Source organism: Dysidea avara, chromosome 12 (assembly GCF_963678975.1).
Source record: "Dysidea avara chromosome 12, odDysAvar1.4, whole genome shotgun sequence".
In the NCBI taxonomy this organism is placed as follows: Eukaryota; Metazoa; Porifera; class Demospongiae; order Dictyoceratida; family Dysideidae; genus Dysidea; species Dysidea avara.
The window spans coordinates 17,237,071-17,257,983 of NC_089283.1; the positions used below are offsets into that span (position 1 = coordinate 17,237,071).

Here is a 20,913-nt window from a genome sequence, read left to right on the forward strand (position 1 = left end):
GAAAATATAACCTACATCCAGCTTGTACATGTATACTGCATGGTGACCTTTATCAAACATTTCCGTGGGTTGTTTTCATTCCCATTTTTGTTCCTGTCCCGTCTTTCTTGAATTCTACTTACCCTGCTATGTTACGTATAAACTAAATAATCTCTACCCTTATATGGTCAACAAATTACAGTGATATTAATACATAATCATTGTTTCAAAACAAAATCTGATTACACACATTTACCTGTGTTCTCATACACATTTTTACACATATAATATATGTACCTGTGCTCTGTATGCTATATACAGATCTGATATACAATAAATTTAGCCCCTTGACTTCCAGTCTATAGGGGGAAAAATACCTAAATATGCTACAATAAATTAATTTTTTATAATTTCCATTTGTTTACTTCTTTGCCTGTGTGAATACAACAATAACAAACTAATGATGGATATAAACAAAAGACGCTTACTTTTTTCTTTTTTCCTCTTGCCTTCTTGCCATAAGTGGTACTCAAGTCTAGTATAGCTGCAAACGTCACTGGGTTCATTCTGTGTGTCACTGTCATCCTTATTGAAGGGTACCCCACTACATGATCATTGACACCAAAACATGCAATTAAAGTTGGTTAAACTTTTACATACAGTACATGTATGAATACAAAACTGTACTATTAAAGATATTTAGTATTTACTACTTGTATACCGGTCCATTTAAGAGTTAAAAATACTTACCACCCTGCATATAACAAAGGTAGATCAAACAGTGTAATTTTTGATGAGTTGACAAATAACATGTGGGAGACATTTTCAGCTGTGAATTCAAGAAACCACCGTATAGGAGTAACTTGGAGCCTACTATACACAGATGTTATGGCTTGAATTATAGTGACTGAACATGGTCTGACATTCATACTGCAAATTAAAACCAGTGCTAATATTGACAGGCAGTACCTTCCTTTCTCTGTTGCATCGCATGCAGTATCTCTCTCCCAGCAGCATCATCGATATGGTTATGTTCAAAGTCAATCTCTTCAAAGTTTGGATTACTAGTAATCAACCTAATGAATGAACAAATGAACAAAAAGGCACACTAAATCTATACAGTTATGTCACACAAGTTGATCATTACATCAATGAATATCAACATACATACAGTACGATAGTATTATACTGCACAGTGGGCTTCACAAAGGGTTTACCAAGAATATCCGCTAAACCATTCTTACTACGTACTAAACATGATGATATGGGAGTATTAGTTTGCTACAATCTAGTCTATGCAAACACTTGAAATAGCCCAAAACAACTTGCAACAGAGTTTTAAAAATATGCTACAAAACTACACATTTTATGCTGACTGACTGACTGACTGTCTGACTGACTGTCTGACTGACTGACTGTTGCATTCAGATAGCATTGCAGTATAAGTGACTGGAGCTATGTGCCCAATTCTTTTACCAAGAATTGTGCTTGCATTTGAGAAGTAATTATTGGCAAGCTGAAGGAGTATTGCATGCAGCTTAGTGGTAGCTACTTTTCTTCAAGCAGTGGTTTTGCCTCACTGACTGAAGATGGAAACCTAAATCAGTGAGGCAAAGTATCCTGGGACAGAGCATCATGGACTTTTTCAGTAGTAAAACATAAAGGTAACTCTAAAGGCTGTACAATGAGGCTAGACTATACATCATTAATAAATTATAGAGGCACCAGCTTGTGCAAAAAGTAGTTATTTTCACCTACAAAATCCTTCCAGCTTTGAATTCATTGGTTATAAAAAGTATACACAAAAGGGATGGAAAAATTCGGAAATTTAAAGCCTTGTAGAGATCATCAGAATTAAGAGTGAGAGCTCACCATGTGAGATGCAATTTTATATTTGCATGTCAGGCAATAATCTCTGATCTCTTGCTCTTTATTGTATTGGTTACAATTCCTATTTCTTGTTATTTACTAGAATGGATTTACTTGCCCCAATAACCAGTTGTCTACTGGTTTCAAACATAAGCTTATAGATTATCACCTTCGAAATGCTCTCATGCAGATGACTGGACCAAATGTGCCTCCTTTTCCTTTAGCATCAATACTATTGTCTTGCAGGAGAATCTTTGCTAGTGGGGGGAGTGGCTCGCCTGCTGTGCATAGATGAAGTAGAGGTGACATCAAATCCTGTGTTCCTTCACAGCCCAACACATTTCCATTCAAAGATAAGTCCCTAAAATACCACGGTAAGCACTAAATACACGCAAAAAATGACAAATGTAATGCTATATCTTCATTTTTAAGTAACTATACAATTATATATTTAGGGTTCCAGCTATAAAACCTAGAGATATCATGAAGAATGATGGCATTACAACATAGCTATGTGGGAAAATCCCTACATTACCATCTGTATAGAGGGTCAGATAATTGAGGGAGCACTATACAACATAGCTATGTGGGAAAAATCCCTCCTTTGGCATTGCACAGATTATGATTATGATTATGATTAAATACGGGTAAAGGCACAGCCTGCATACCCGATCAATGCAGTTGTGCAGTGCCAAAGGAGGGATTTTTCCCACATAGCTATGTTGTAATATCATGATATAGTGCTCCCTCAATTATCTGACTCTCTATATTATATTATCCAAACACTTGGTTATCCAACAGCAGAAAATTACTGCTCTAGCAGAGCATTCTTTTTTTTGTCTTAGATGTATGTTCTACTAGAGTATTTGAACAGGGCTCTGTATACAAATAAATGGGCTTTGATTGTCTGAACATGTCTTGGTCCCAAGGGAGTCAGATAATCGAGGGAGCACTGCATCTCTTTTTGTCACTAGTTTTATCGCTGGAACCCTATTTAAAATTTTGATAATTATTAATTGTACTATTTTTGTTATATAGCATTACTACGATGTACACGTGTGGTGTGACTGCTTTTTGATCTTCCTGCTTATCTTGAATGAGCTGTGCAATAGATTAAGAAACATGGTTTACATGTCTTGTTTTCTACAGCACAATTGAAGCTGGATCACTAAGGAGTGTGGCAACCATGCTTTGATAACTCAAGGGCATGACCATGTTTTCTATTATTCACTTTATAAGTACAGCTACAAGTACGTATCTACTCCCTTGTGTACAGTACAGAACAAGCATTTTAAATATGCTCCTTTAAGGAAGTGTTGATATGGAAAATTAATGGCTTCCTTACATGGAGGAAACGACCATGTAATTGAAAATAAAAGGAAAGGCAAAGAGCGGAAGGAAAACACTAGCTGGAACCAGAAAAGGTACATGCCACCTGTGAGCTTGTTATTGTAGCATGAAATGGTGGCCATGTGCTGCTGCTTCATTTCGCCTCTAGCCTTGTGACTGTGGTCAGGTGCGAAGGCCACAAATTGCTTCTTTTTAAAAATCTATATTTGACTTTTTGTAACAAGAAATGAGTTAATACATAAATACTATGCACTTAACATATATGTACACTACAAACCAGATCTTACAGTATTGCTAAAAGTTATGGATGATAAGTGCATGCAGATTAACACAAAGCTCCAACACAGGGTGCAGCTATACAAGAGAAGAAATGCTAGAGGTTATCAACTGTGTGAGGCTCATAATTATACATGATACATGGCCAATAATAGCGTGAATTTCACTAACCAAGCAAAAAAGTATTCTGCAGTATGGAACTCATGCTAAGATTTGCACAGAAACTGGATTCCAAATATCGATATACATAATATATGACTACTTTATTAGGATAATTGAGCATTCTATTAGAGTGTATCAATCTTACTCCACGGCTTTTAGCCCCATTTCAAGAAGAATAACTTAAGGGGGCCCTCACCTTTCCACCAAATATGTGCAAGTGTGAACAATTGCCTTACTGCACAGACATTTCAATTGTATGCTTAAACCTGCTCATATCCTCTCACTCTACTTGAAGAATGTCATAGGTTACTGATTACAATGCCATAAAATTTCAATGGCACATGTAAATGGTGCCTGGTATAATAATTATTGCAGTATACTACTGAAGTTATGTATGTAAGAAATGAAAGTATTTAACACACATCATAGGACAAACCCTGCACATAAAACAGGTACTAGTGCTACATATTCTGTCGAATGTGTATAATATATTGTTGCTCGTTAGTGAAGTTTGCCCATTGGACCAGGTTTTATTATGATTACCAGTATGATATTGTATAGTTATTTTTGTAGTAGTTTGATTGTTTAGATCAGGTTTTTACAGGCTTTGCCTCCTTACCTGTACCCCCAATAATAATAATAATAAAACTGGTAGGTCACAAAAATTATCCACCTTTTGCACACAATGATTCTGACTCCCACCTTAAACCTTCCCACAGGTTCCTAGTTACATATGACAATATAATTTACATGGGCTTGTATATCTTTCACTGTAACAGTACTATATAATATAGGTATCATGAAGGTTTGTACTTTTTCACGAAACTATTGACCAGAAACCAGCCTCACAATACCTTCAGGATGCCTTGGTAGTATTCGTTAAGTATATTGTCAGTTAGAAGATAATTCCACTAAATAAAGAAATTATATTTTGTAGCATTGTATATTAGAAGTGTCACTAAAGGCACTTTAGGGCAACTGGCTAACAGCCTGATGAAACAGAATACTTAATTCATCACCAACAAGCTTAACTCAACAACAGCTAAGGCTATAGGCTTCACTTTAGACTTGACAGGTGTTTTTTGGTATACCACAATGCATGCATCATGGACTTGACTTGTGTCTATCCTTTGTGTCCCATTATTCACCGTATGCAGGGCTAAGGCAAAAAACAGTTGAAAACTAAGTGAATTTGTACATTGCTTATTAGTAATTACAGTGGAGAGTCAATTAGATTATCCAAATGTTGAACACTACAATAACTGATCAATTAGAGCATTTTGCCAACAGGCGTATGCTGCATTAGAGAAAAGATGCTTGACTTTTCACACCCCTCCTCCTTAGATAATCAACTCTCCACTTTAGTAAAGATATGTATTTTGTCATACAATTACAGTCTCATACAGTATGTCTGATGCCCTTCTTTCGGTGTTATACAAATTCACTTCTGATGAATAATGTTACAATTTAGATACACGGGCATTCTTGCCACTTACAACCAAACAATTTTGACTATAAACATCAGTACATTTGGCATAACCAGACTCATCACAGCACTTATTGATAAGCAATTATAAGCACCTGCTTTTCACCATATACAAATACAAAGCACTGGCCATGTGAAGGAAATGGACTTCTTTTAAGACTAACAATGTCATGTTATACCAATTTTGATCTCTTTAGATGGCAACTCTGTCATCCAACTCTCTCTCTGAGGTTGTCCATCATCTGGCTGTAAAGAGTACACATAGCTTTACAACATAGCAACTAACAGAGCCCTAATACAAAGTCTTTGAGCAGACTGTAGGACCAAGTGTCCTACAGACCTTCAGCACTTGTGCTGTAAAGCAATAATAATAATAAAAAAATAAACAACATACATTGTATTGGTACACTTCGTAAGAATAGCATCACATAGTGACAACTTTAAATAAAAGGACAACGTGCCAAGCCATATGAGTGCTAAGTTTACATCCCATAAAATATGTTCATGATGTAATAACTTGTTGCATTTTATTGCATCATGCTACAAACTTGTACTTTTTACACAACATGCGTACATTGTAATGTTATACTGTTACACTTCGTAAGTATAATACTACACAGTGACAAGTTTAAGGTTTGTTGCTGAATGTTATTGTACAGGTGGTCATTAAATCCAGTACAACAATTAGTGACTACGTAACAGACCCTGGGCCCATGAAAGTCAACAATTAATGTTTGTCAACAACATGGATACACGTATGTATTGAATGAACAGTGATTTCTACATGTACTGTAGTAATTGAGCACTAAAAAATTATTATTAGTGACTGTTCAATTGTGACCTAAGCTAGTTGGGCTGAGAAATACAAATACCAAGCTGTGAAATAAAGTGTGTGTGTTTGGCCTTCTAGGGCTAAAAGTTGTGAGATTATAGGTGATAGAGTTCATTAACATCAATACAAATTGTATATAACATCCTGGTCTTTTAAGGCTGCACCCCCTTTTCACAGTTTGATCTATGTTCTATTTCCACCTGAATAATGTTCACAACTTTAAATAGACTTTGAAAAAACTTGAAAACAGAACTGTTTGAGTTAGAGACAGGGATAAATTATATGCTTAATTTTTCGGTAAAGCAGAAGTGTTTTCATCTCATGGAATACGTCATGGTCTATAGAATCCTCAATAATAAAAAAACCTGTTGCATGTACAAACTATTGTATACAATGCTTGACTGTTCTATTAGAGTATCATATTGCCTCGAATTACGCCTGGTCTCGTATAAACGCCTGGTCCCGTTTAGTTGCCGGGGGGTATACAGCATCATAACAAAATGCCGGGTCTCGAATAAATGTCTAGTGCGGTCATTATTTCTACCAATTCCGGGTGGTGTTATAAACGATGAAGTAAAGAACGTTTTATAGAGTTCCTTTTAAGCACTTGAATCTGTGAAATATGCTGAGGGAAACATCAAGGAGAGCCCAGGAGAGTACAACACCAAGGTATGAAGTTGACTCACGAATGTTGATCAGGTATATAAACGCTGGTCTCGTATAGTTGCTGGTCTTGTTTAGTAGCCGGGGTAAAAAGTTGCTTGAAAGAAATAAATTCCCAGGCCATAATTCGAGACAATACGGTAGATAAATTATTGGTTTAGTAGGGTCCCTGTGTACCATGAGGATGTGTCTGAGTTAGAATGTGCTGTTCTACCAAGGATAAACAATATCTCTAACATTGCTACCTTTGTTAGTTTGTTCTTCATAGCTTGTGCTCTTGCCTCTATTTCTCTCTTCTTTGTAGTCAGTGAGTCACCAGATGTCTATAAGTAATGTTACCAATAGTTAAATTATAACTAGCATGGAGTCAAAATTACACTTTCTAATGAGGGGTGCAGTTACTACACTGAAATAGTACACATAAATAGCTTTCTGTGTTTATAATTTCAGAAACATGGGTGTTTGTTCTATTAGAGTATTTGCCTCACCACAACTGACAAAATTCACTAGAACTAATAGAATATTGCAAAAAAAAAAGAGAAAGCAACACTATTTGCTCAATAACAAATCCATAGACTATAAACCTACCTACATGGACAACACCTATACAGTATTTAGCATTACTTGGCATTACACATAAAAAGGAAACAATAGTACAGTGGAACTCTGACACCATGAAATATGACACTTTGATAAGCAGGACACTCATCCATAGTATTAGTGTACACATGTTATTGCCGCTAAGATCACCTTGATAATCACTTGCCCATGGCCCAATATGTATCACATTCAGACCCCTGAAATCAGGTCATCTCTATAATAATTAAAGACACCTTGTCAATTCATAGATAGGTAAGTGTTTTTATATCTATGGTCAATTCAGGATACTGTCCGTTTGGTACACATATATCCTATAAAATAGCACACCGCTCTATAATAGCCACTTCATCATTGTGTCTGGATTCCACTGTAGCACAAGATATGGGAGGGTTAGCTAATCTGAATATTCTCTGCTACAAAAAACAACAAAATAAAAATTTGAATATTTTTTGGAAAATGTCCCTCTTACACTGTAAATACTAACCACATAAGAAGAAATTGAAGTCAGACCCTTTATCTATATGAATTAGCCTTTATCTGTATGAATTAGCCTTTATTTGTATGAATTAGCCTTTATTTGTATGAATTAGCAAAATCACTTACATCTCCTATAGGCAACTTAGGTCCAATAATGTCATCTTCATCTTTACTTTCATCACTTGGCACACTTTCATCACTGAGCACACTTTCATCATTTGCTACACAATAGTAAACCACACACAATATACACACGCACGTACGCACACACACGTATGCACGCATGCACACACGCATGCACACACACGTACGCACGCACGCACACACGTACGCACGCACACACACCGCACATACACAGCCTACAAAGCAAAGCCTATGGCAGTCATGCGAAACACAGCTATTGCTACCAAATGAACCAGCACTGGGATGCCTGTACATCACTCAGGCACTTCAGTCTTGTGCAACCAGTGCAGATCCAGGGCTAGTAACCCACATGAGGACTGTCCAGGTCTCACAGAGAGAGGTCGCAGAAGCCGAAGTTCCACAACAACCCCACCACAGCTATATGTAGTCTCGTGCCCAGACCTCTTTTTTTTCTTTTTGTGTGGGGGTGGAGAAAAAAAGAGTCTAGTGGGTCTCCAATACTTTTTTGTGTGCAGCCGGATCTACAACTTTTGGAGATCGTTGATTAGTGGTGATGAATAGCAAAGGCCTGTTAACGAAGTAACAATAGGAAATATGGCGCGCATTTACTTGGCAAGGCTGCATCCTTGGGCATGCGCTGTATTTCCTATTGTCAATTCATTAACAGGCCTTTGCTATTCATCACCACTAATCAACGATCCCCAACAGTTGTAGATCTGGCTGCACAAAAAAAGTATTGGAGATCCACCAGACCCTTTATTCCTCCACCCCCACACAAAAAGAAAAAAAGTGGTCTGGGCACAAGACTAAGCTGGACAGTTAGGCATTTGCTTCCCCAGTAAACACCAGGTACCATACATGGGTGTGCTGCTTCCCCAGATGACACCAGGCCACCAGGTCCTCAATGTACAGTGGGTAGACTGGAGCAATGGGAGTAAAGTTTCTTGCTCAGGGAAACAACAACACCGAATTGGCGTAACTGAGCATCAAACCCAGAACCTTTTGATTAATAGGCTGATGCTCTAGCTACTTGCCTCATAGTAGCTAGAGCATCAGCCACTGTGAGGCAAGACATGGAACAAGGGTAATACATGGAGCAAGTGCCAAAAGTAGTGTAACAATGTCATAACATAATGTACACACTGCTTCTATTCAACTACAACAGGACAACGGAAGTAAAGCCTTACAAACAAGACTAATGGGACAGTATGTTTATGGTCAAGCACAAAAAACATGGAAAACTACAGAACAAAGCAAAGTGCTATGAAGTACAGTGGTCCTTCCATTATCCAGCCATTGTTTAACCGAACATTCTGTTATCCAAACTGTGGAAGTGACTGTTGTATTAGAGTATTTTGCCTAAAGTGTATGCTCTATTAGAGTACTTTAACTGAGCTCTGTATATAGAAGTATGGGCTTCGTTTATCCAAACTTTTCCATTAACCGAACACACCTAGATCCCAGTGAGTTTGGATAATGGAGGGACCATTGTATTGCAATAACTAACTCTTTTGGGCTGTCACTACAGTCTACTATTGTTGATACAAGTAACATTATTCACATTCTAACATCATTGCCTCGTCAAAACTCTGGTTAATTCAAGGTGAACAATAGCTGTCATTGAGTGATTATTTCTTTACGGAGCGCACTCTGGCCAGCCACAGTACCACAGTTCTCTACATAACTTCATATCTGTGTACCATAGACCTTAAAGATTTGGTAGAGGCACCAGGGAGACATTATTAAAACTATGAAGCTTCTACAAGTCAAAGGTAACACTGGTAAACATGGTTATAAATACATTTTGCATTTTCATAGCTGACAAGCACAAGTAGGCTGGTGTTGATACCTCAAAATCTGTTTGAGATTTAGCCTTGTGGCACCACAAATTATCAACAAATAACACTGCCTTTGTAAGGATGCTCTCTGAGTTATTCAGACACAGTATGAATGGCTCCAAAGACCTGTCGCGTATTGGATTACACAACAAACTTTACCACGTTACGTCACAAACACTCATCGTCTACTTCCGTTGCATAAAAACACAGCTATAAATAAATTAATATACAGAAAGTTCAAACTACAAGATTATGCTAAGGCACTCGGTAATAACACACACCCATTTCCTCCAACATGGCCTAATTAGCCCATCAAGTATGAATCTTGAAAAATCGATGCAACCAAATCTTGAATGTCTAAGTGCCACTTTAATAGTTTCATAAACTTTTAAAGCCTTTGCAAAAATTTATAGAAGTTAATGCCATTAGTGTACCATGTTAGACAATCTCTCTCTTATATAGCCTCACCAGTGAAAATTGATTGTGGGTTTTAGTTTATTTCACATTTGCCTCCTCAAAATAATCATATGTATCCAACATATACTAAACTTATAACTAAAATATCACACACACGCACGTATGCACACACTTTACTAATTCTGAGGACAAATATTCATCCCAACAAACAATTGATCTTCAAATTTGCCCCAGCCCCCACCTAGCCAAAGTAACTCCATTCACAAGCCTGTCAGACAAGAGGATGGCCTGAAGTGCCAGACAGGGGCAGCAAATGAACCATCTGGTCACTATCGCACACATTCTGTGACCACTGCCAGAATGCTGACAGAGCCAGTCAGATTGCTTCACACACTCTACGACGAAACAAACACCAATAACAAATTCTTAGTGCGCAATAAACGACTGAATCTAAGAGTTTTTACGAAAGTTTTAAAATGCCATGGGGTTAGGCTTTTTGTTTCCCCAGTACAGAGCTCTTAAAAGTGTTGTTTACTACGGATGAGCGAATGGCAGAGTCAATGAATGTTTCAGGTACATCAAGACATTACCAGTACAATCTTCACTTCAGTCTGCTCACAAAGATGACTAACATGATTGCTACATCATCCTTGACATAAAACAATAATGTGATGTAATGTAATTGCATTCCTGGTGTTCACAGAATATGTGTGCAACAGTGACCGGACGATTTGTTTGTTGCCTTCATAGAAGCCGTCGACTAACAAGAGGATACCCAGGATGATAGGTACACAACCCTCAGGACAGCACGCATGATGTGTATTATGTGATGTAAGCTGTGTTGTTGGTTTCCAATGCATGGGCACCTTGGTCTTCACCACACAGTAAGATAGAGGAATGCTACCACTACCCACCAGAGGTGGAACAAAAGCAAAACCATTGGCTGCTAAATAAATAGTAATGATAACTGTGCTCAATTTTAGTGCCTATTGGCTAATCCTCAGGACTACTATCCCTCAGAAAGCTCATGGGAACACCTCACCCATTATGTGAGATATGAACATACATATTTGCGTATACAAAAATTTCCAGATACACTTACTTTCCTTCTCAGGTATGGGGGGGGGGGGGGGGTCCATACATTATTCCAGGAGGCAGGCACGGTCCGTATCAGGGGCGGATCTAGGATTTATAAAAGGGGGGGGCTAACTCAAGGCACTAATCTCTTGGGTAGAGGTGTGTGAAGCACACTTCCCAGCATGCTTTGCATGCTGGAACTAGGGGGGTCTGGGGGCATGCTCCCCCAGGAAAATTTTGAAAAATAGATGCTAAAATACTGCAATTTGGAGACATTTCCACATAAAATTCATACCTGTAGATATTTTATATACTGCCTTTAGATTATATAGGTCTCTCTGAAGCATTTAAAAGTTTGGGTAGGTATAGACAACCAAGTACATGATGCACCCTTCTCACAATTGCACAACACTGAATAGGTGCATGTTATGTTGAAAGTGGAAAATTTTGAAATTTGAACAATACAAGATTGAATCTGAGAGCATTTTCAATGGAAATTGTGTACCTGAATTAAGTATTTCCATACATATTAACTACACAAGCAGAATGAAGCCCTTTAAACAGACCAATGCACTTCATTGTATGTATAGGTGCAGGCAGATTTGGAAAAATTCCATAACAGAACCAACTACATGTTTCTAGTGAATGTTCTATTAGAGTAGTTAGCTGACTGCTCTATTAGAGTATCTCAATCTTGTACACCTCCAATGCTGATCCGGGTCCTTGTTGCATAAACTTTAGCAAAAATCCACTGATAATACCTTGGAAAGATGTTTATAAGGTGGTTTTATGAGTATTTGTATTATTAGTGATCATATAATTATGCTAAGACAAAATTTCATTACATTACTCAGCATATTGATCAAGTAAAGCCTAAATATGAAGGGGGGGGCTTCAGCCCCCAAAGCCCCCCCCCTGGATCCGCCCCTGCCGTATGAAGCTTTAGAAGGAGGTGCAGTAGACTCACGTGTAGGTGGTAGCTGTGGTCCGACAAGCGATTGAGCGACGATGGATTCATCACTTTCTTTTTCGTCCCTCGCTGTGAGATGAGGTGGAAGTGACGGGCCAATTACGGGTAGGTCTGACATTATAACACACACTATGCTATATTATTTATGCTACAAGGGCAATTTCAGTATCATCTTTGCCTGTTCTTAATAGCGCACACTTACTATTCTAATCATAGCGCATGTAAACAAAACATTTAGCAGGCTGATTGTCTTATTAAAGTAATTTAAAGTTCGGCGTTGTTTTCTCCGTATCACAGTAGCGTAAACTAACTGATGCTTTAACTTGCGAGTTAAGGTGTAGTTAACCATACATAGATTTTTTGAGCCATCACAGCTAGCTCAGTACTACCTGTACTAATACTCAACGATAGATAATGGAGTTATTGCTTCCAGACTGCTAGGGACCCAGCCTCAGATTCTTCATAGTGTCAGAACTACTTAGGGTGTGGTTCCTAACCAACTTGAAGCATGGTTCAGGAGTTATTTTTATTTGAAACCCACAGTAAAAACTGGCTATCCATGACTAGCATTTTGGTACACAGTGAATGTCTACTAATGGGGCTACCAACTGGCACTGATAATGGGAATGAAATTATAATGATTCGCTTTTACATCCATGTGATGTAAATACAAAAGGTCTACCTATCTCCATGACTAAAGAGTATGCTGCAACTGTTTGGGCTTCTTGGTAGTCCAGAATCCAACGTCGCTTTGTAGCTAACATCACCGACCCAATAACTAGTGTAACAGATCTCCTCTACCAGCTGGACTGGGATACCTTAGAAAGCAGACACAACAAATGATTGACAATGTTATAAGGGCAAAATCATACACAAAGAAGTAGAAATCTCTCTAAATTCATTCACGCAATATGCTACACGTAGTCCCTTTACGGTATAAAAAATCCTGATTTAAATGAGTCCAAGGAGGCTGAATCTTTACTTACTGCAGGGAGTTTATTCCAGAGTTGTACTGTAGCAGGGAAAAAGGATTTTCGAAACTTAGTTAATTTATTATACTGTAATGTCTTATTTAATACTTTATTTAATGTGCTGTAATTTTACTTTTGTGATTTATCTGTATGCTACCTTCATTTTGAAGCTGTATAGTAATGGTAAATAATAATAATAATAAACTGCAGACTGATAAGCTCACACTCAGAGTCAGTTTTTGTATCTCCAGAATTATAATGTTGCTATGTCTGGTGTTTCCAATAGAAATGAACAACCCTGAAATTCGATACTCTAAATATCATTTCCAACAACAACAAAGTTCCTTCTCATGTTGATAAATCTGATAATACAGTACATGGATATTTGTTTATATGAATGTTCTCTCTATGTTGTCTTTCAAGAGGGCGAGTGCTCATGTTCCCTCTATAGATTCTTTCCTGAGAGATAAGTGTACTTTTTTATGGTACTGTAAATTTATTGTGCTAATTGATGCTGCTACTCACTCAGCCTTGTGCTACCAAACTAAATGGAGTTTTTGGTTACTGGTGTAAACTAAATTTCAATGGGTAATCCCTCTCCCTATGTCCCTAATAGACTATTAAACCTTCAAATTGTGCTCATACAGATGATTGAATCAAAAGTGCCTCATTTCTATTGTCTTGCAGGAGGGTCTTTGCTAGTGGGGGAGTGGCTTGTCTACTGTGCACAGATAGAGTATGGTGACATAAAATTCTATGCTACTCCATTCAAATATAGCTCACAGAGCAATGTGCATGCGTATACTTGTTTATAAGCAACTGTACACACAGCTACATAAAGAAATGTTCTTCTTCTGAGACAAATAAAACATTTAGCTTAACATAAAAGTAATAGATCATGTAAACATATGGGATACATGTTAACATATAAACATGGCATGATTAATATAGTTTAGTAATATCAGCAGCAGTCATCACATCCAAGCATTCCTCCATGGTTGTGGAGCAACAACTGTTGAATTAAACTTGTTTCTGCATGTAATACCTTCAGTACTTTCATCATCGGCTCATAAACTTGTTTGTAGTACAGCCCGTGTAGTGTACCAAGGCTTGTACTTGGTAAAATGTTTTATACTTTGTTCTATGATAGTGTGACCAATAAAGCATGTCACCCTGGAATTTTACAGTGAAGATACCTCAACTAATTCCACATTCTGACATGTTGGTTGCTAAGGAAACTCATTTTAATTAGACAATTTCATTTTCATTTTTTTGACATCTAGTCTTTGGCAGGTAAGTATTTATGGAACCTGCCCAACTCAGACATTTACCGCTCCACCGGCAGTAATCCACCGGGCCAATCACTACAAAAGAAGTATATTCATTGGCCAATTGTTTGCAGTGTATTAGCTACAAAACCGACTAGAATTAAAACCTGCATTGGTATATCAAAGAATCATTCTCTGCATGCCATTGTGTACATTTAAATTAGCCCTGAAAACCGGAAGGTTGAAGAGACATTTTGTCCTACTTCATTTACAAGCAACTGTTATTACAAACATGCATAAGTCATTCTTCAGAATTCAGATGAACAATATGTCTAGCGGAAATAGTAAATACATCAAAAGATAAATACTTGAATGATTAAATAATTACACATTTAGTCACTGTCAGTAACAGTCATCACATCCAAGCGGTCCTTCGTGGTTGTGGAGCAACAACTGCTGAATTAAACTTGTTCCTGCATGTTACTCTCTTCAATACCTTCATCATCGGCTCACGAACTTGTTTGTAGTACAGGCCATACACAAAGGGATGAAGGAGGAGCACCAGATAGCCAACATTTGGAGCAACAATATATTTCATCGTGGCTTCATAAAATGCAGGAGTTTCTAGTACCCTTGCTGGAATATACAATATTGGGAAGAGCAGACCAAAAGCTGAGCTGCCAAAAGAAACTACCAGCAATGTTATCATCGGCTTCAGGTGTGCCTTGATGGTAGCTTGCTTCTTCTTAAATTTGTTTACTTCATTGCTGGTTGTTCCCGATAACATGGACTCCCGTCGTATCTGCCTTTGAACCTGAAAAGCTTTGAAGGATAGATAAATGTTGAGAGTTAGTGTGATTAAGGATACAACAAAGATGGGTAATATGAAGGTAAGCAAAGAGAAAATAAAAGCTCTGTCATCATGGCAAATACCGTACTGCGCTGCTTTAGTATAACTAGCTGGATTGAAAAATACATGACAATAAAGTAAAATAGACACAAGCCATCCACCTGCAATTGAACCTGTGACAACTCGAGGCTTCATGGTTTTCCTGTGCTTGAAAGGAAAGGCTATAGCTATTACCTTATCAACTGATATCATCAGGTATGTGCACTGTATCACCAATATTGGAAACAGCAGAAATATGAATACAGTACAGTTGATGAAATCTCCCCCTCCAGTAGCATACCCAATAATCATGATGCTGGCCTGAATAGTAGTGAGTACTGCTGATATGCTATCGGTGATCATTAAGTTAGCCACAAAGATGTTATGTGGCTTATGTAGCTTTCTTGTAGTTTTGATGGTGAAGACAACCCAACCAGCCATCATCAAGATGATCAGTGTGGCAATCCACTTGAAAACCAATGACAGGTAAGGGAAATATCCTGGAAGATGAGGACCTTGTTGATCAGGTGCTGTTGTTCCTGGAGTGATCCCTAACCCAGAACCAGACACATCACTGCTTCTTTCCATTGTAAGAGCTACAACTTTCTCAACGCTAACCCAGAAATGACACTGAAGCCTTAGTATCCTCTTGACACAATCTTGTTGAACAGCCTATAGTGTTTGTTTACTTGTTTACAACACAAAGAGTGTTTGCTACTTGTAGGTATTTTGAACATAATGTAGAAATTGTTGTGTTAGCTATAGCTATAGTCCCTTCACACCCCTTACTTTTTCTGTGTTACTTTAATGGACTACCAAATGAAACTAAGGCCAATTGACTTATATATACAATTTTAAATGAATAATATGCAATGCTAAGATGAAAATCACTACACACATGTACACAGAGTTGTGCAATGAATTTTGAGAAATCACCCTTATGGGCACATTTGACACATTAAATATTTAGTTCTATTATGATCACATGATTTTGAGCATAATAGGTGCACTGAAACATCAAGCATAATGCTACATAGCATAATAGGTAGAATATATATTGCTTGTGAAGATGCCGGTCATGTAAATAAGTACGTACATGATACTACATATACATACCAAATGTATTATTTTCTATGGTACACAATGTCATTATTATTCTCAACAGTTGACGACAGATAAATATTTATGCAGAAAAATAGGATTATGGCAATACTGCTAATAAAAGGCATTAATATTGAGCGTAATACGTTAAAGTTTTAACAAAGCATAATAAGTGAAATTAAAAGCATAATAGGCCTTCAAAATGGTTGTATGCAGATGTGATTAATTAAAAATGCTTCCTTTTCCTTTAGCATTACAGCCTTGCCTTGCAGGAGATTTCTTGTACGTATATTTGAGTGGAAAATAATTTGGAGATACAGGGTTTTATGTCATGTGCAACTCCATTTAGAGACAAGTCACCCACAGCTAAATATATACATTGCACAATTAATGGAATGTACAACATATATGCTCCTGCAGTTGCTGTAAAACTCATTCATTTACAAACTGCTGTGCTATAATATATACATAAATAATTCTTCAAATTCAGACAGGCAAAGCATTTAGCTTTAATCGTGTACATAAAAAATAAACACATTTAACGTATATAATTATAATGTAGAACAATATTTAGTCACTGTCAGTAACTGTCATCACATCCAAGCAGTCCTTCGTGGTTGTGGAGCAACAACTGCTGAGTTCTTGCATACAACTCTCTTCAATACTCTCATCATCGGCTCACGAACTTGCTTGTAGTACAAGCCATACACAAAGGGATGAAGGAGAAGTAACAGGTATGTGACATTTGTAATAACAATGTGCGTGCTTTCAAATAACACTGGAGATTTTAGTATCCTTGCTGGAATATACAGTAGTGGGAAAATGAGACCAAGTGCTGCGCTACCGAGTACAACTACCAGCAATGTTTTCATTGGCTTCAGGTGTGCCTTGATGGTAGCTTGCTTCTCCTTTACTTCATTGCTTGTTGTTCCTGATAGCCTGGACTCCTCTTGTATTTCCCTTTGAACCTGATAAGCTTTGTAGGATAAATAAATGTTGAGAATTATTACAATTAGTAACACAGTGAAGACAGGAAGCACATAACCAAGCAAAGTGAATATGAAGGTGCTGCCTTCTGATATGCAGGTACCATACTGTGCCATTTTGATGTAGCCAGCACTGAAGTAAGCACGAGAAGAAAGCAGAATAGATAAAAGCCATGCAGCTGTAATTGAACCAAAGATGGTACGAGGCTTCATGATTTTTTTATGTTTGTAAGGAAAGGCTATAGCTATTACTTGATTGACCGAAATCATCAGGTATGTACAGTCTATTACAAATATTGGAAACAGCAGAAAAACAAATACCCTACAGTTGATGAAATCTCCCACTCCAGTAACATACCCAACCATCATGATACTGGTCAGAACAGTAGTGAGTACTGCTGATATGATATCGGTGATCATCAAGTTAGCCACAAAGATGTTATGTGGCTTGTGTAGCTTTCTTGTAGTTTTGATGGTGAAGACAACCCAACCAGCCATCATCAAGATTATCAGTGTGGCAATCCATCTGAAAACCAATGACAGGTAAGGGAAATATCCTGGAAGATGAGGACCTTGTTGATCAGGTGTTGTTGTTCCTGGAGTGATCCCTAGCCCAGAACCAGACACTTCACTGCTTCCTTCCATTGTAAGAGCTGCAACCTTCACGAGTCTAACCCAAAAGTGCCACTGAAGCCTTAGTATCCTCTTGACACAATCTTTCTTATGATTGATGCTATCTACATGTTTGATGACATGATGTAGAATATAACTATGTAGTCATGATGTGAATGGTTAATGTTGCATATAATTTTCTGAGTAGATGGCAAGCTGCATTGTGCAGCTTCACCATAATACTACAAGTTGTACTGCTGCAGCGATACAAATCTGTTGACTTAGGTCATCAGTGTATGACAGAGAGGCAAGGAGCATTGTTGCACAGAAAAGAAACCTTCAAAGTGGAGACTGTGTGAGGAGGGTATTATAGATGAGCTGTTCAAGTTTGCATGTAGTGTACATGTTCATGACAGCAGCATATTAGGTTGTTGTGGTCAGTGGTGTTTATCAGTTGAAGAGAGTTTGAATATGTTTGCTCTCTGAGTCATTTGTTGTATGTACCATTAGAATTGAATAAAGCCATACACTTTTCAATACTATACTTCTGGGAAGAACTCAGGTCAGTAAAGACACTCTGTTCCATCTCGGTTTCTCGCTACATAGCTTGGACAAATGACTAGAGCATTTGATCAAAGGGATATGTACAGGAAGAGATTCTTTAAATGAAAAGTCAACATTGCAAAAATTAAGAGGTCAACTTTTCTTCTACTAGGAGTTTATCAGAGGTATAGGTATGCATAGCTGACTGTAAGGTGCAAAGTGTGGATTAAAATTGAAACAGGACTTTAAGGATTGGGGTAAAACTTGGATAAGCAAGTGAATAGATCATTCACACACTGGTAATCTTCTTTTCATCCACATAATATTAAGCTACATTTTGCATGATTTAAATTGTTATTCTCCTATATAGCTTTGCCAGTGCATTGTAAAAAGCTCTAATGTGGGCTATTTTTTTTTAGAAAGCACTGAAGTAAAGTGCCCTTGCTTCTTGCCTTGCCTAATATCAGATAGAAAGCATCACAGACAATAATGAAGGTAGCCAATCCCACAATCGATTTTACATAATATACTTAATTGGTTTACACATAGATCGTACAATATTATTATCTATGGTTCATTATTATCTAAGTGTAGGAGTTGGCAGTCAGTAAAACCAACATGAAGAAATGCAACTTGATCTGTAGGAAAAGCTGTAAGCATTACTGAAAATTGAGCAGCCATCTCCCATACTTATTGCTTTCATGCATGGCTACGTGGGCGCATACTTTACAAGTGCATTTTTAATGGACAGGTACGTACGTGTATGTACAATGCAATAGTAGTCATTGTAATCAAACTTTAATGTGCACTGCAAAAATGAAGTGTGAAAAATGGCGTCATGGTGCACACTTTGGGGCTCAAAGTGTGCATCGTGACACTGTTTTTTTGCGTGCAAAGCACACTCATTATTTTTACAGTATATATATAATTAGATAATCTATAGATGTTTGCAATTTTTCATTACAGCAAGACCTATACAGGCTTCAAATTCTGTTAACAAAGCACCTTTACACAAAATACTGTAAAGGTTACCAAATTAAAGGTGTGTAGGAAGTAGTTTATGATGTAATCATTGGTCATGTGTGATTATGAATCTGATCATGGTTTCGTTCATGCCAGCAGTAGGAAAAGTGCCCAAGAAGATCCACAATCCTCATCATTGTGGTGTCATTGTTTATGGCTGCAGACTCCTCATTCCCACAAAACTGCAACCTGAGGTCTTGTCACAACTTCATGAATCTCATCAGTGTTCTGTTACAAAAAAAAACATGCCAGTCTCTCAATATACTTGTTACTTACCAGGATTCAGGAATAGATCATGGCATTGACAGCATCTTACTTTCCTGCCAGCACTGCCAAGACCACCTTCCCAACCATTTCAGAGAACCACTTGCTCAAAAAAAAAGCCGAGAGACCATACCACCCATTCCAAGAGATTGCCTTAGACACTTTTTCACATGCTTTACCTAAATCATAATAATAATTTATCTTTGTTTGCTACACTGATTAACTGACTGTCCTAACACAACCTATACAGTCATCTTAGCTCTCTAGCAGTCTTTCTGCCACACAACCATACCTGATACTGTACAGTCTGATGGTGGACCACAATTCACATCCAAGACATGTGCATTTGCTGACTATTTTATGTGCTGGGACAAATTTTCCTCACCACTTAAGGCACCCTCAAAGTAATGGCAAACTTAAAATCACTGTAAAGTGAAAGTCAATGAAGAAACTGCTCCAATATTCATATAATGCATGTAATGACAGAGCCCTTACGTGATGAGCAGTTTTGTCAATTGTACATATCACTGTAGATATTTTGTCAAATGTATTGCAATGCAGCAACGATACCAATTGAATACACCCAGCAGAAAGGATGGCTTGTCACCTGCTGAAAACTGTTTGGTCACTCAGTGCAAGATATCCTGCCAACTCACCAATGCTCCTTACTTCTATAGAGGCCAGCTCAGAATCTAGAGGCTACACAACAGGCTCAAGACACCTCCAAATCATCTGCAACTTGCTACAACTTCCATACCCACAACCTTCCAAACATCCATGTTGGGTCACATGTTGCAGTACAAAATCCTCAGTCTCAACATAAATATATTAACTGTGGGCTGGGGATATTTATGAGATAGTCACAGAGATTGGTCTACACTGCAGATATTATGCAATGGCGGATCCAGGATGGGGCATTTGGGGCAAATGCTCACCTGTGGCAGGGGCGTACGCAGGAATTTTGAAAAGGGGTTTCCTATACAGCTAAGTGACTGTTATATTAGAGTAGTTTATAGTTTATATTGCCTGACTGCTTTATTAGAGTATCTCGATCTTTTCACCAAAATCGTAATTCAGAACAATGCTATGTGTTGCTGTTATGTGAGAAACTATTTA

General features: G+C 37.7%; 3 protein-coding genes across 5 annotated transcripts; all 3 read right to left on the minus strand.

The window, feature by feature from the left end:
* Nucleotides 1-174: 174 nt before the first annotated feature.
* On the minus strand, nucleotides 175-12,376 carry LOC136241546 (GPALPP motifs-containing protein 1-like). 3 transcript variants are annotated; one of them, XM_066032771.1, is made up of 8 exons: nucleotides 12,138-12,376; nucleotides 7,821-7,915; nucleotides 6,863-6,940; nucleotides 5,302-5,368; nucleotides 2,018-2,229; nucleotides 949-1,055; nucleotides 468-583; nucleotides 175-412 (listed from the first exon to the last, which is right to left on the minus strand). In XM_066032771.1, exons 1-5 carry the CDS (start codon nucleotides 12,256-12,258, stop codon nucleotides 2,210-2,212), a joined length of 381 nt encoding a protein of 126 aa, XP_065888843.1. In that variant the 5' UTR covers nucleotides 12,259-12,376; the 3' UTR covers nucleotides 175-412; nucleotides 468-583; nucleotides 949-1,055; nucleotides 2,018-2,209. The 3 variants fall into 3 exon arrangements, with proteins under 3 accessions (XP_065888843.1, XP_065888844.1, XP_065888845.1); XM_066032772.1 differs by having other exon boundaries at nucleotides 2,018-2,209; nucleotides 12,138-12,375; XM_066032773.1 differs by lacking the exon at nucleotides 12,138-12,376 and adding an exon at nucleotides 11,196-11,261 and having other exon boundaries at nucleotides 2,018-2,209.
* A 2,418-nt stretch (nucleotides 12,377-14,794) lies between these two features.
* LOC136239891 (olfactory receptor 6F1-like) lies at nucleotides 14,795-15,856 on the minus strand. The gene has a single exon (XM_066030637.1). It carries the CDS (start codon nucleotides 15,854-15,856, stop codon nucleotides 14,795-14,797), a length of 1,062 nt encoding a protein of 353 aa, XP_065886709.1.
* Nucleotides 15,857-16,962: 1,106 nt separating this feature from the next.
* On the minus strand, nucleotides 16,963-18,000 carry LOC136239892 (rhodopsin, GQ-coupled-like). Its single transcript, XM_066030638.1, has one exon. The coding sequence runs from the start codon at nucleotides 17,998-18,000 to the stop codon at nucleotides 16,963-16,965; it is 1,038 nt and encodes a 345-aa protein (XP_065886710.1).
* Between the last annotated feature and the right edge of the window lie 2,913 nt (nucleotides 18,001-20,913).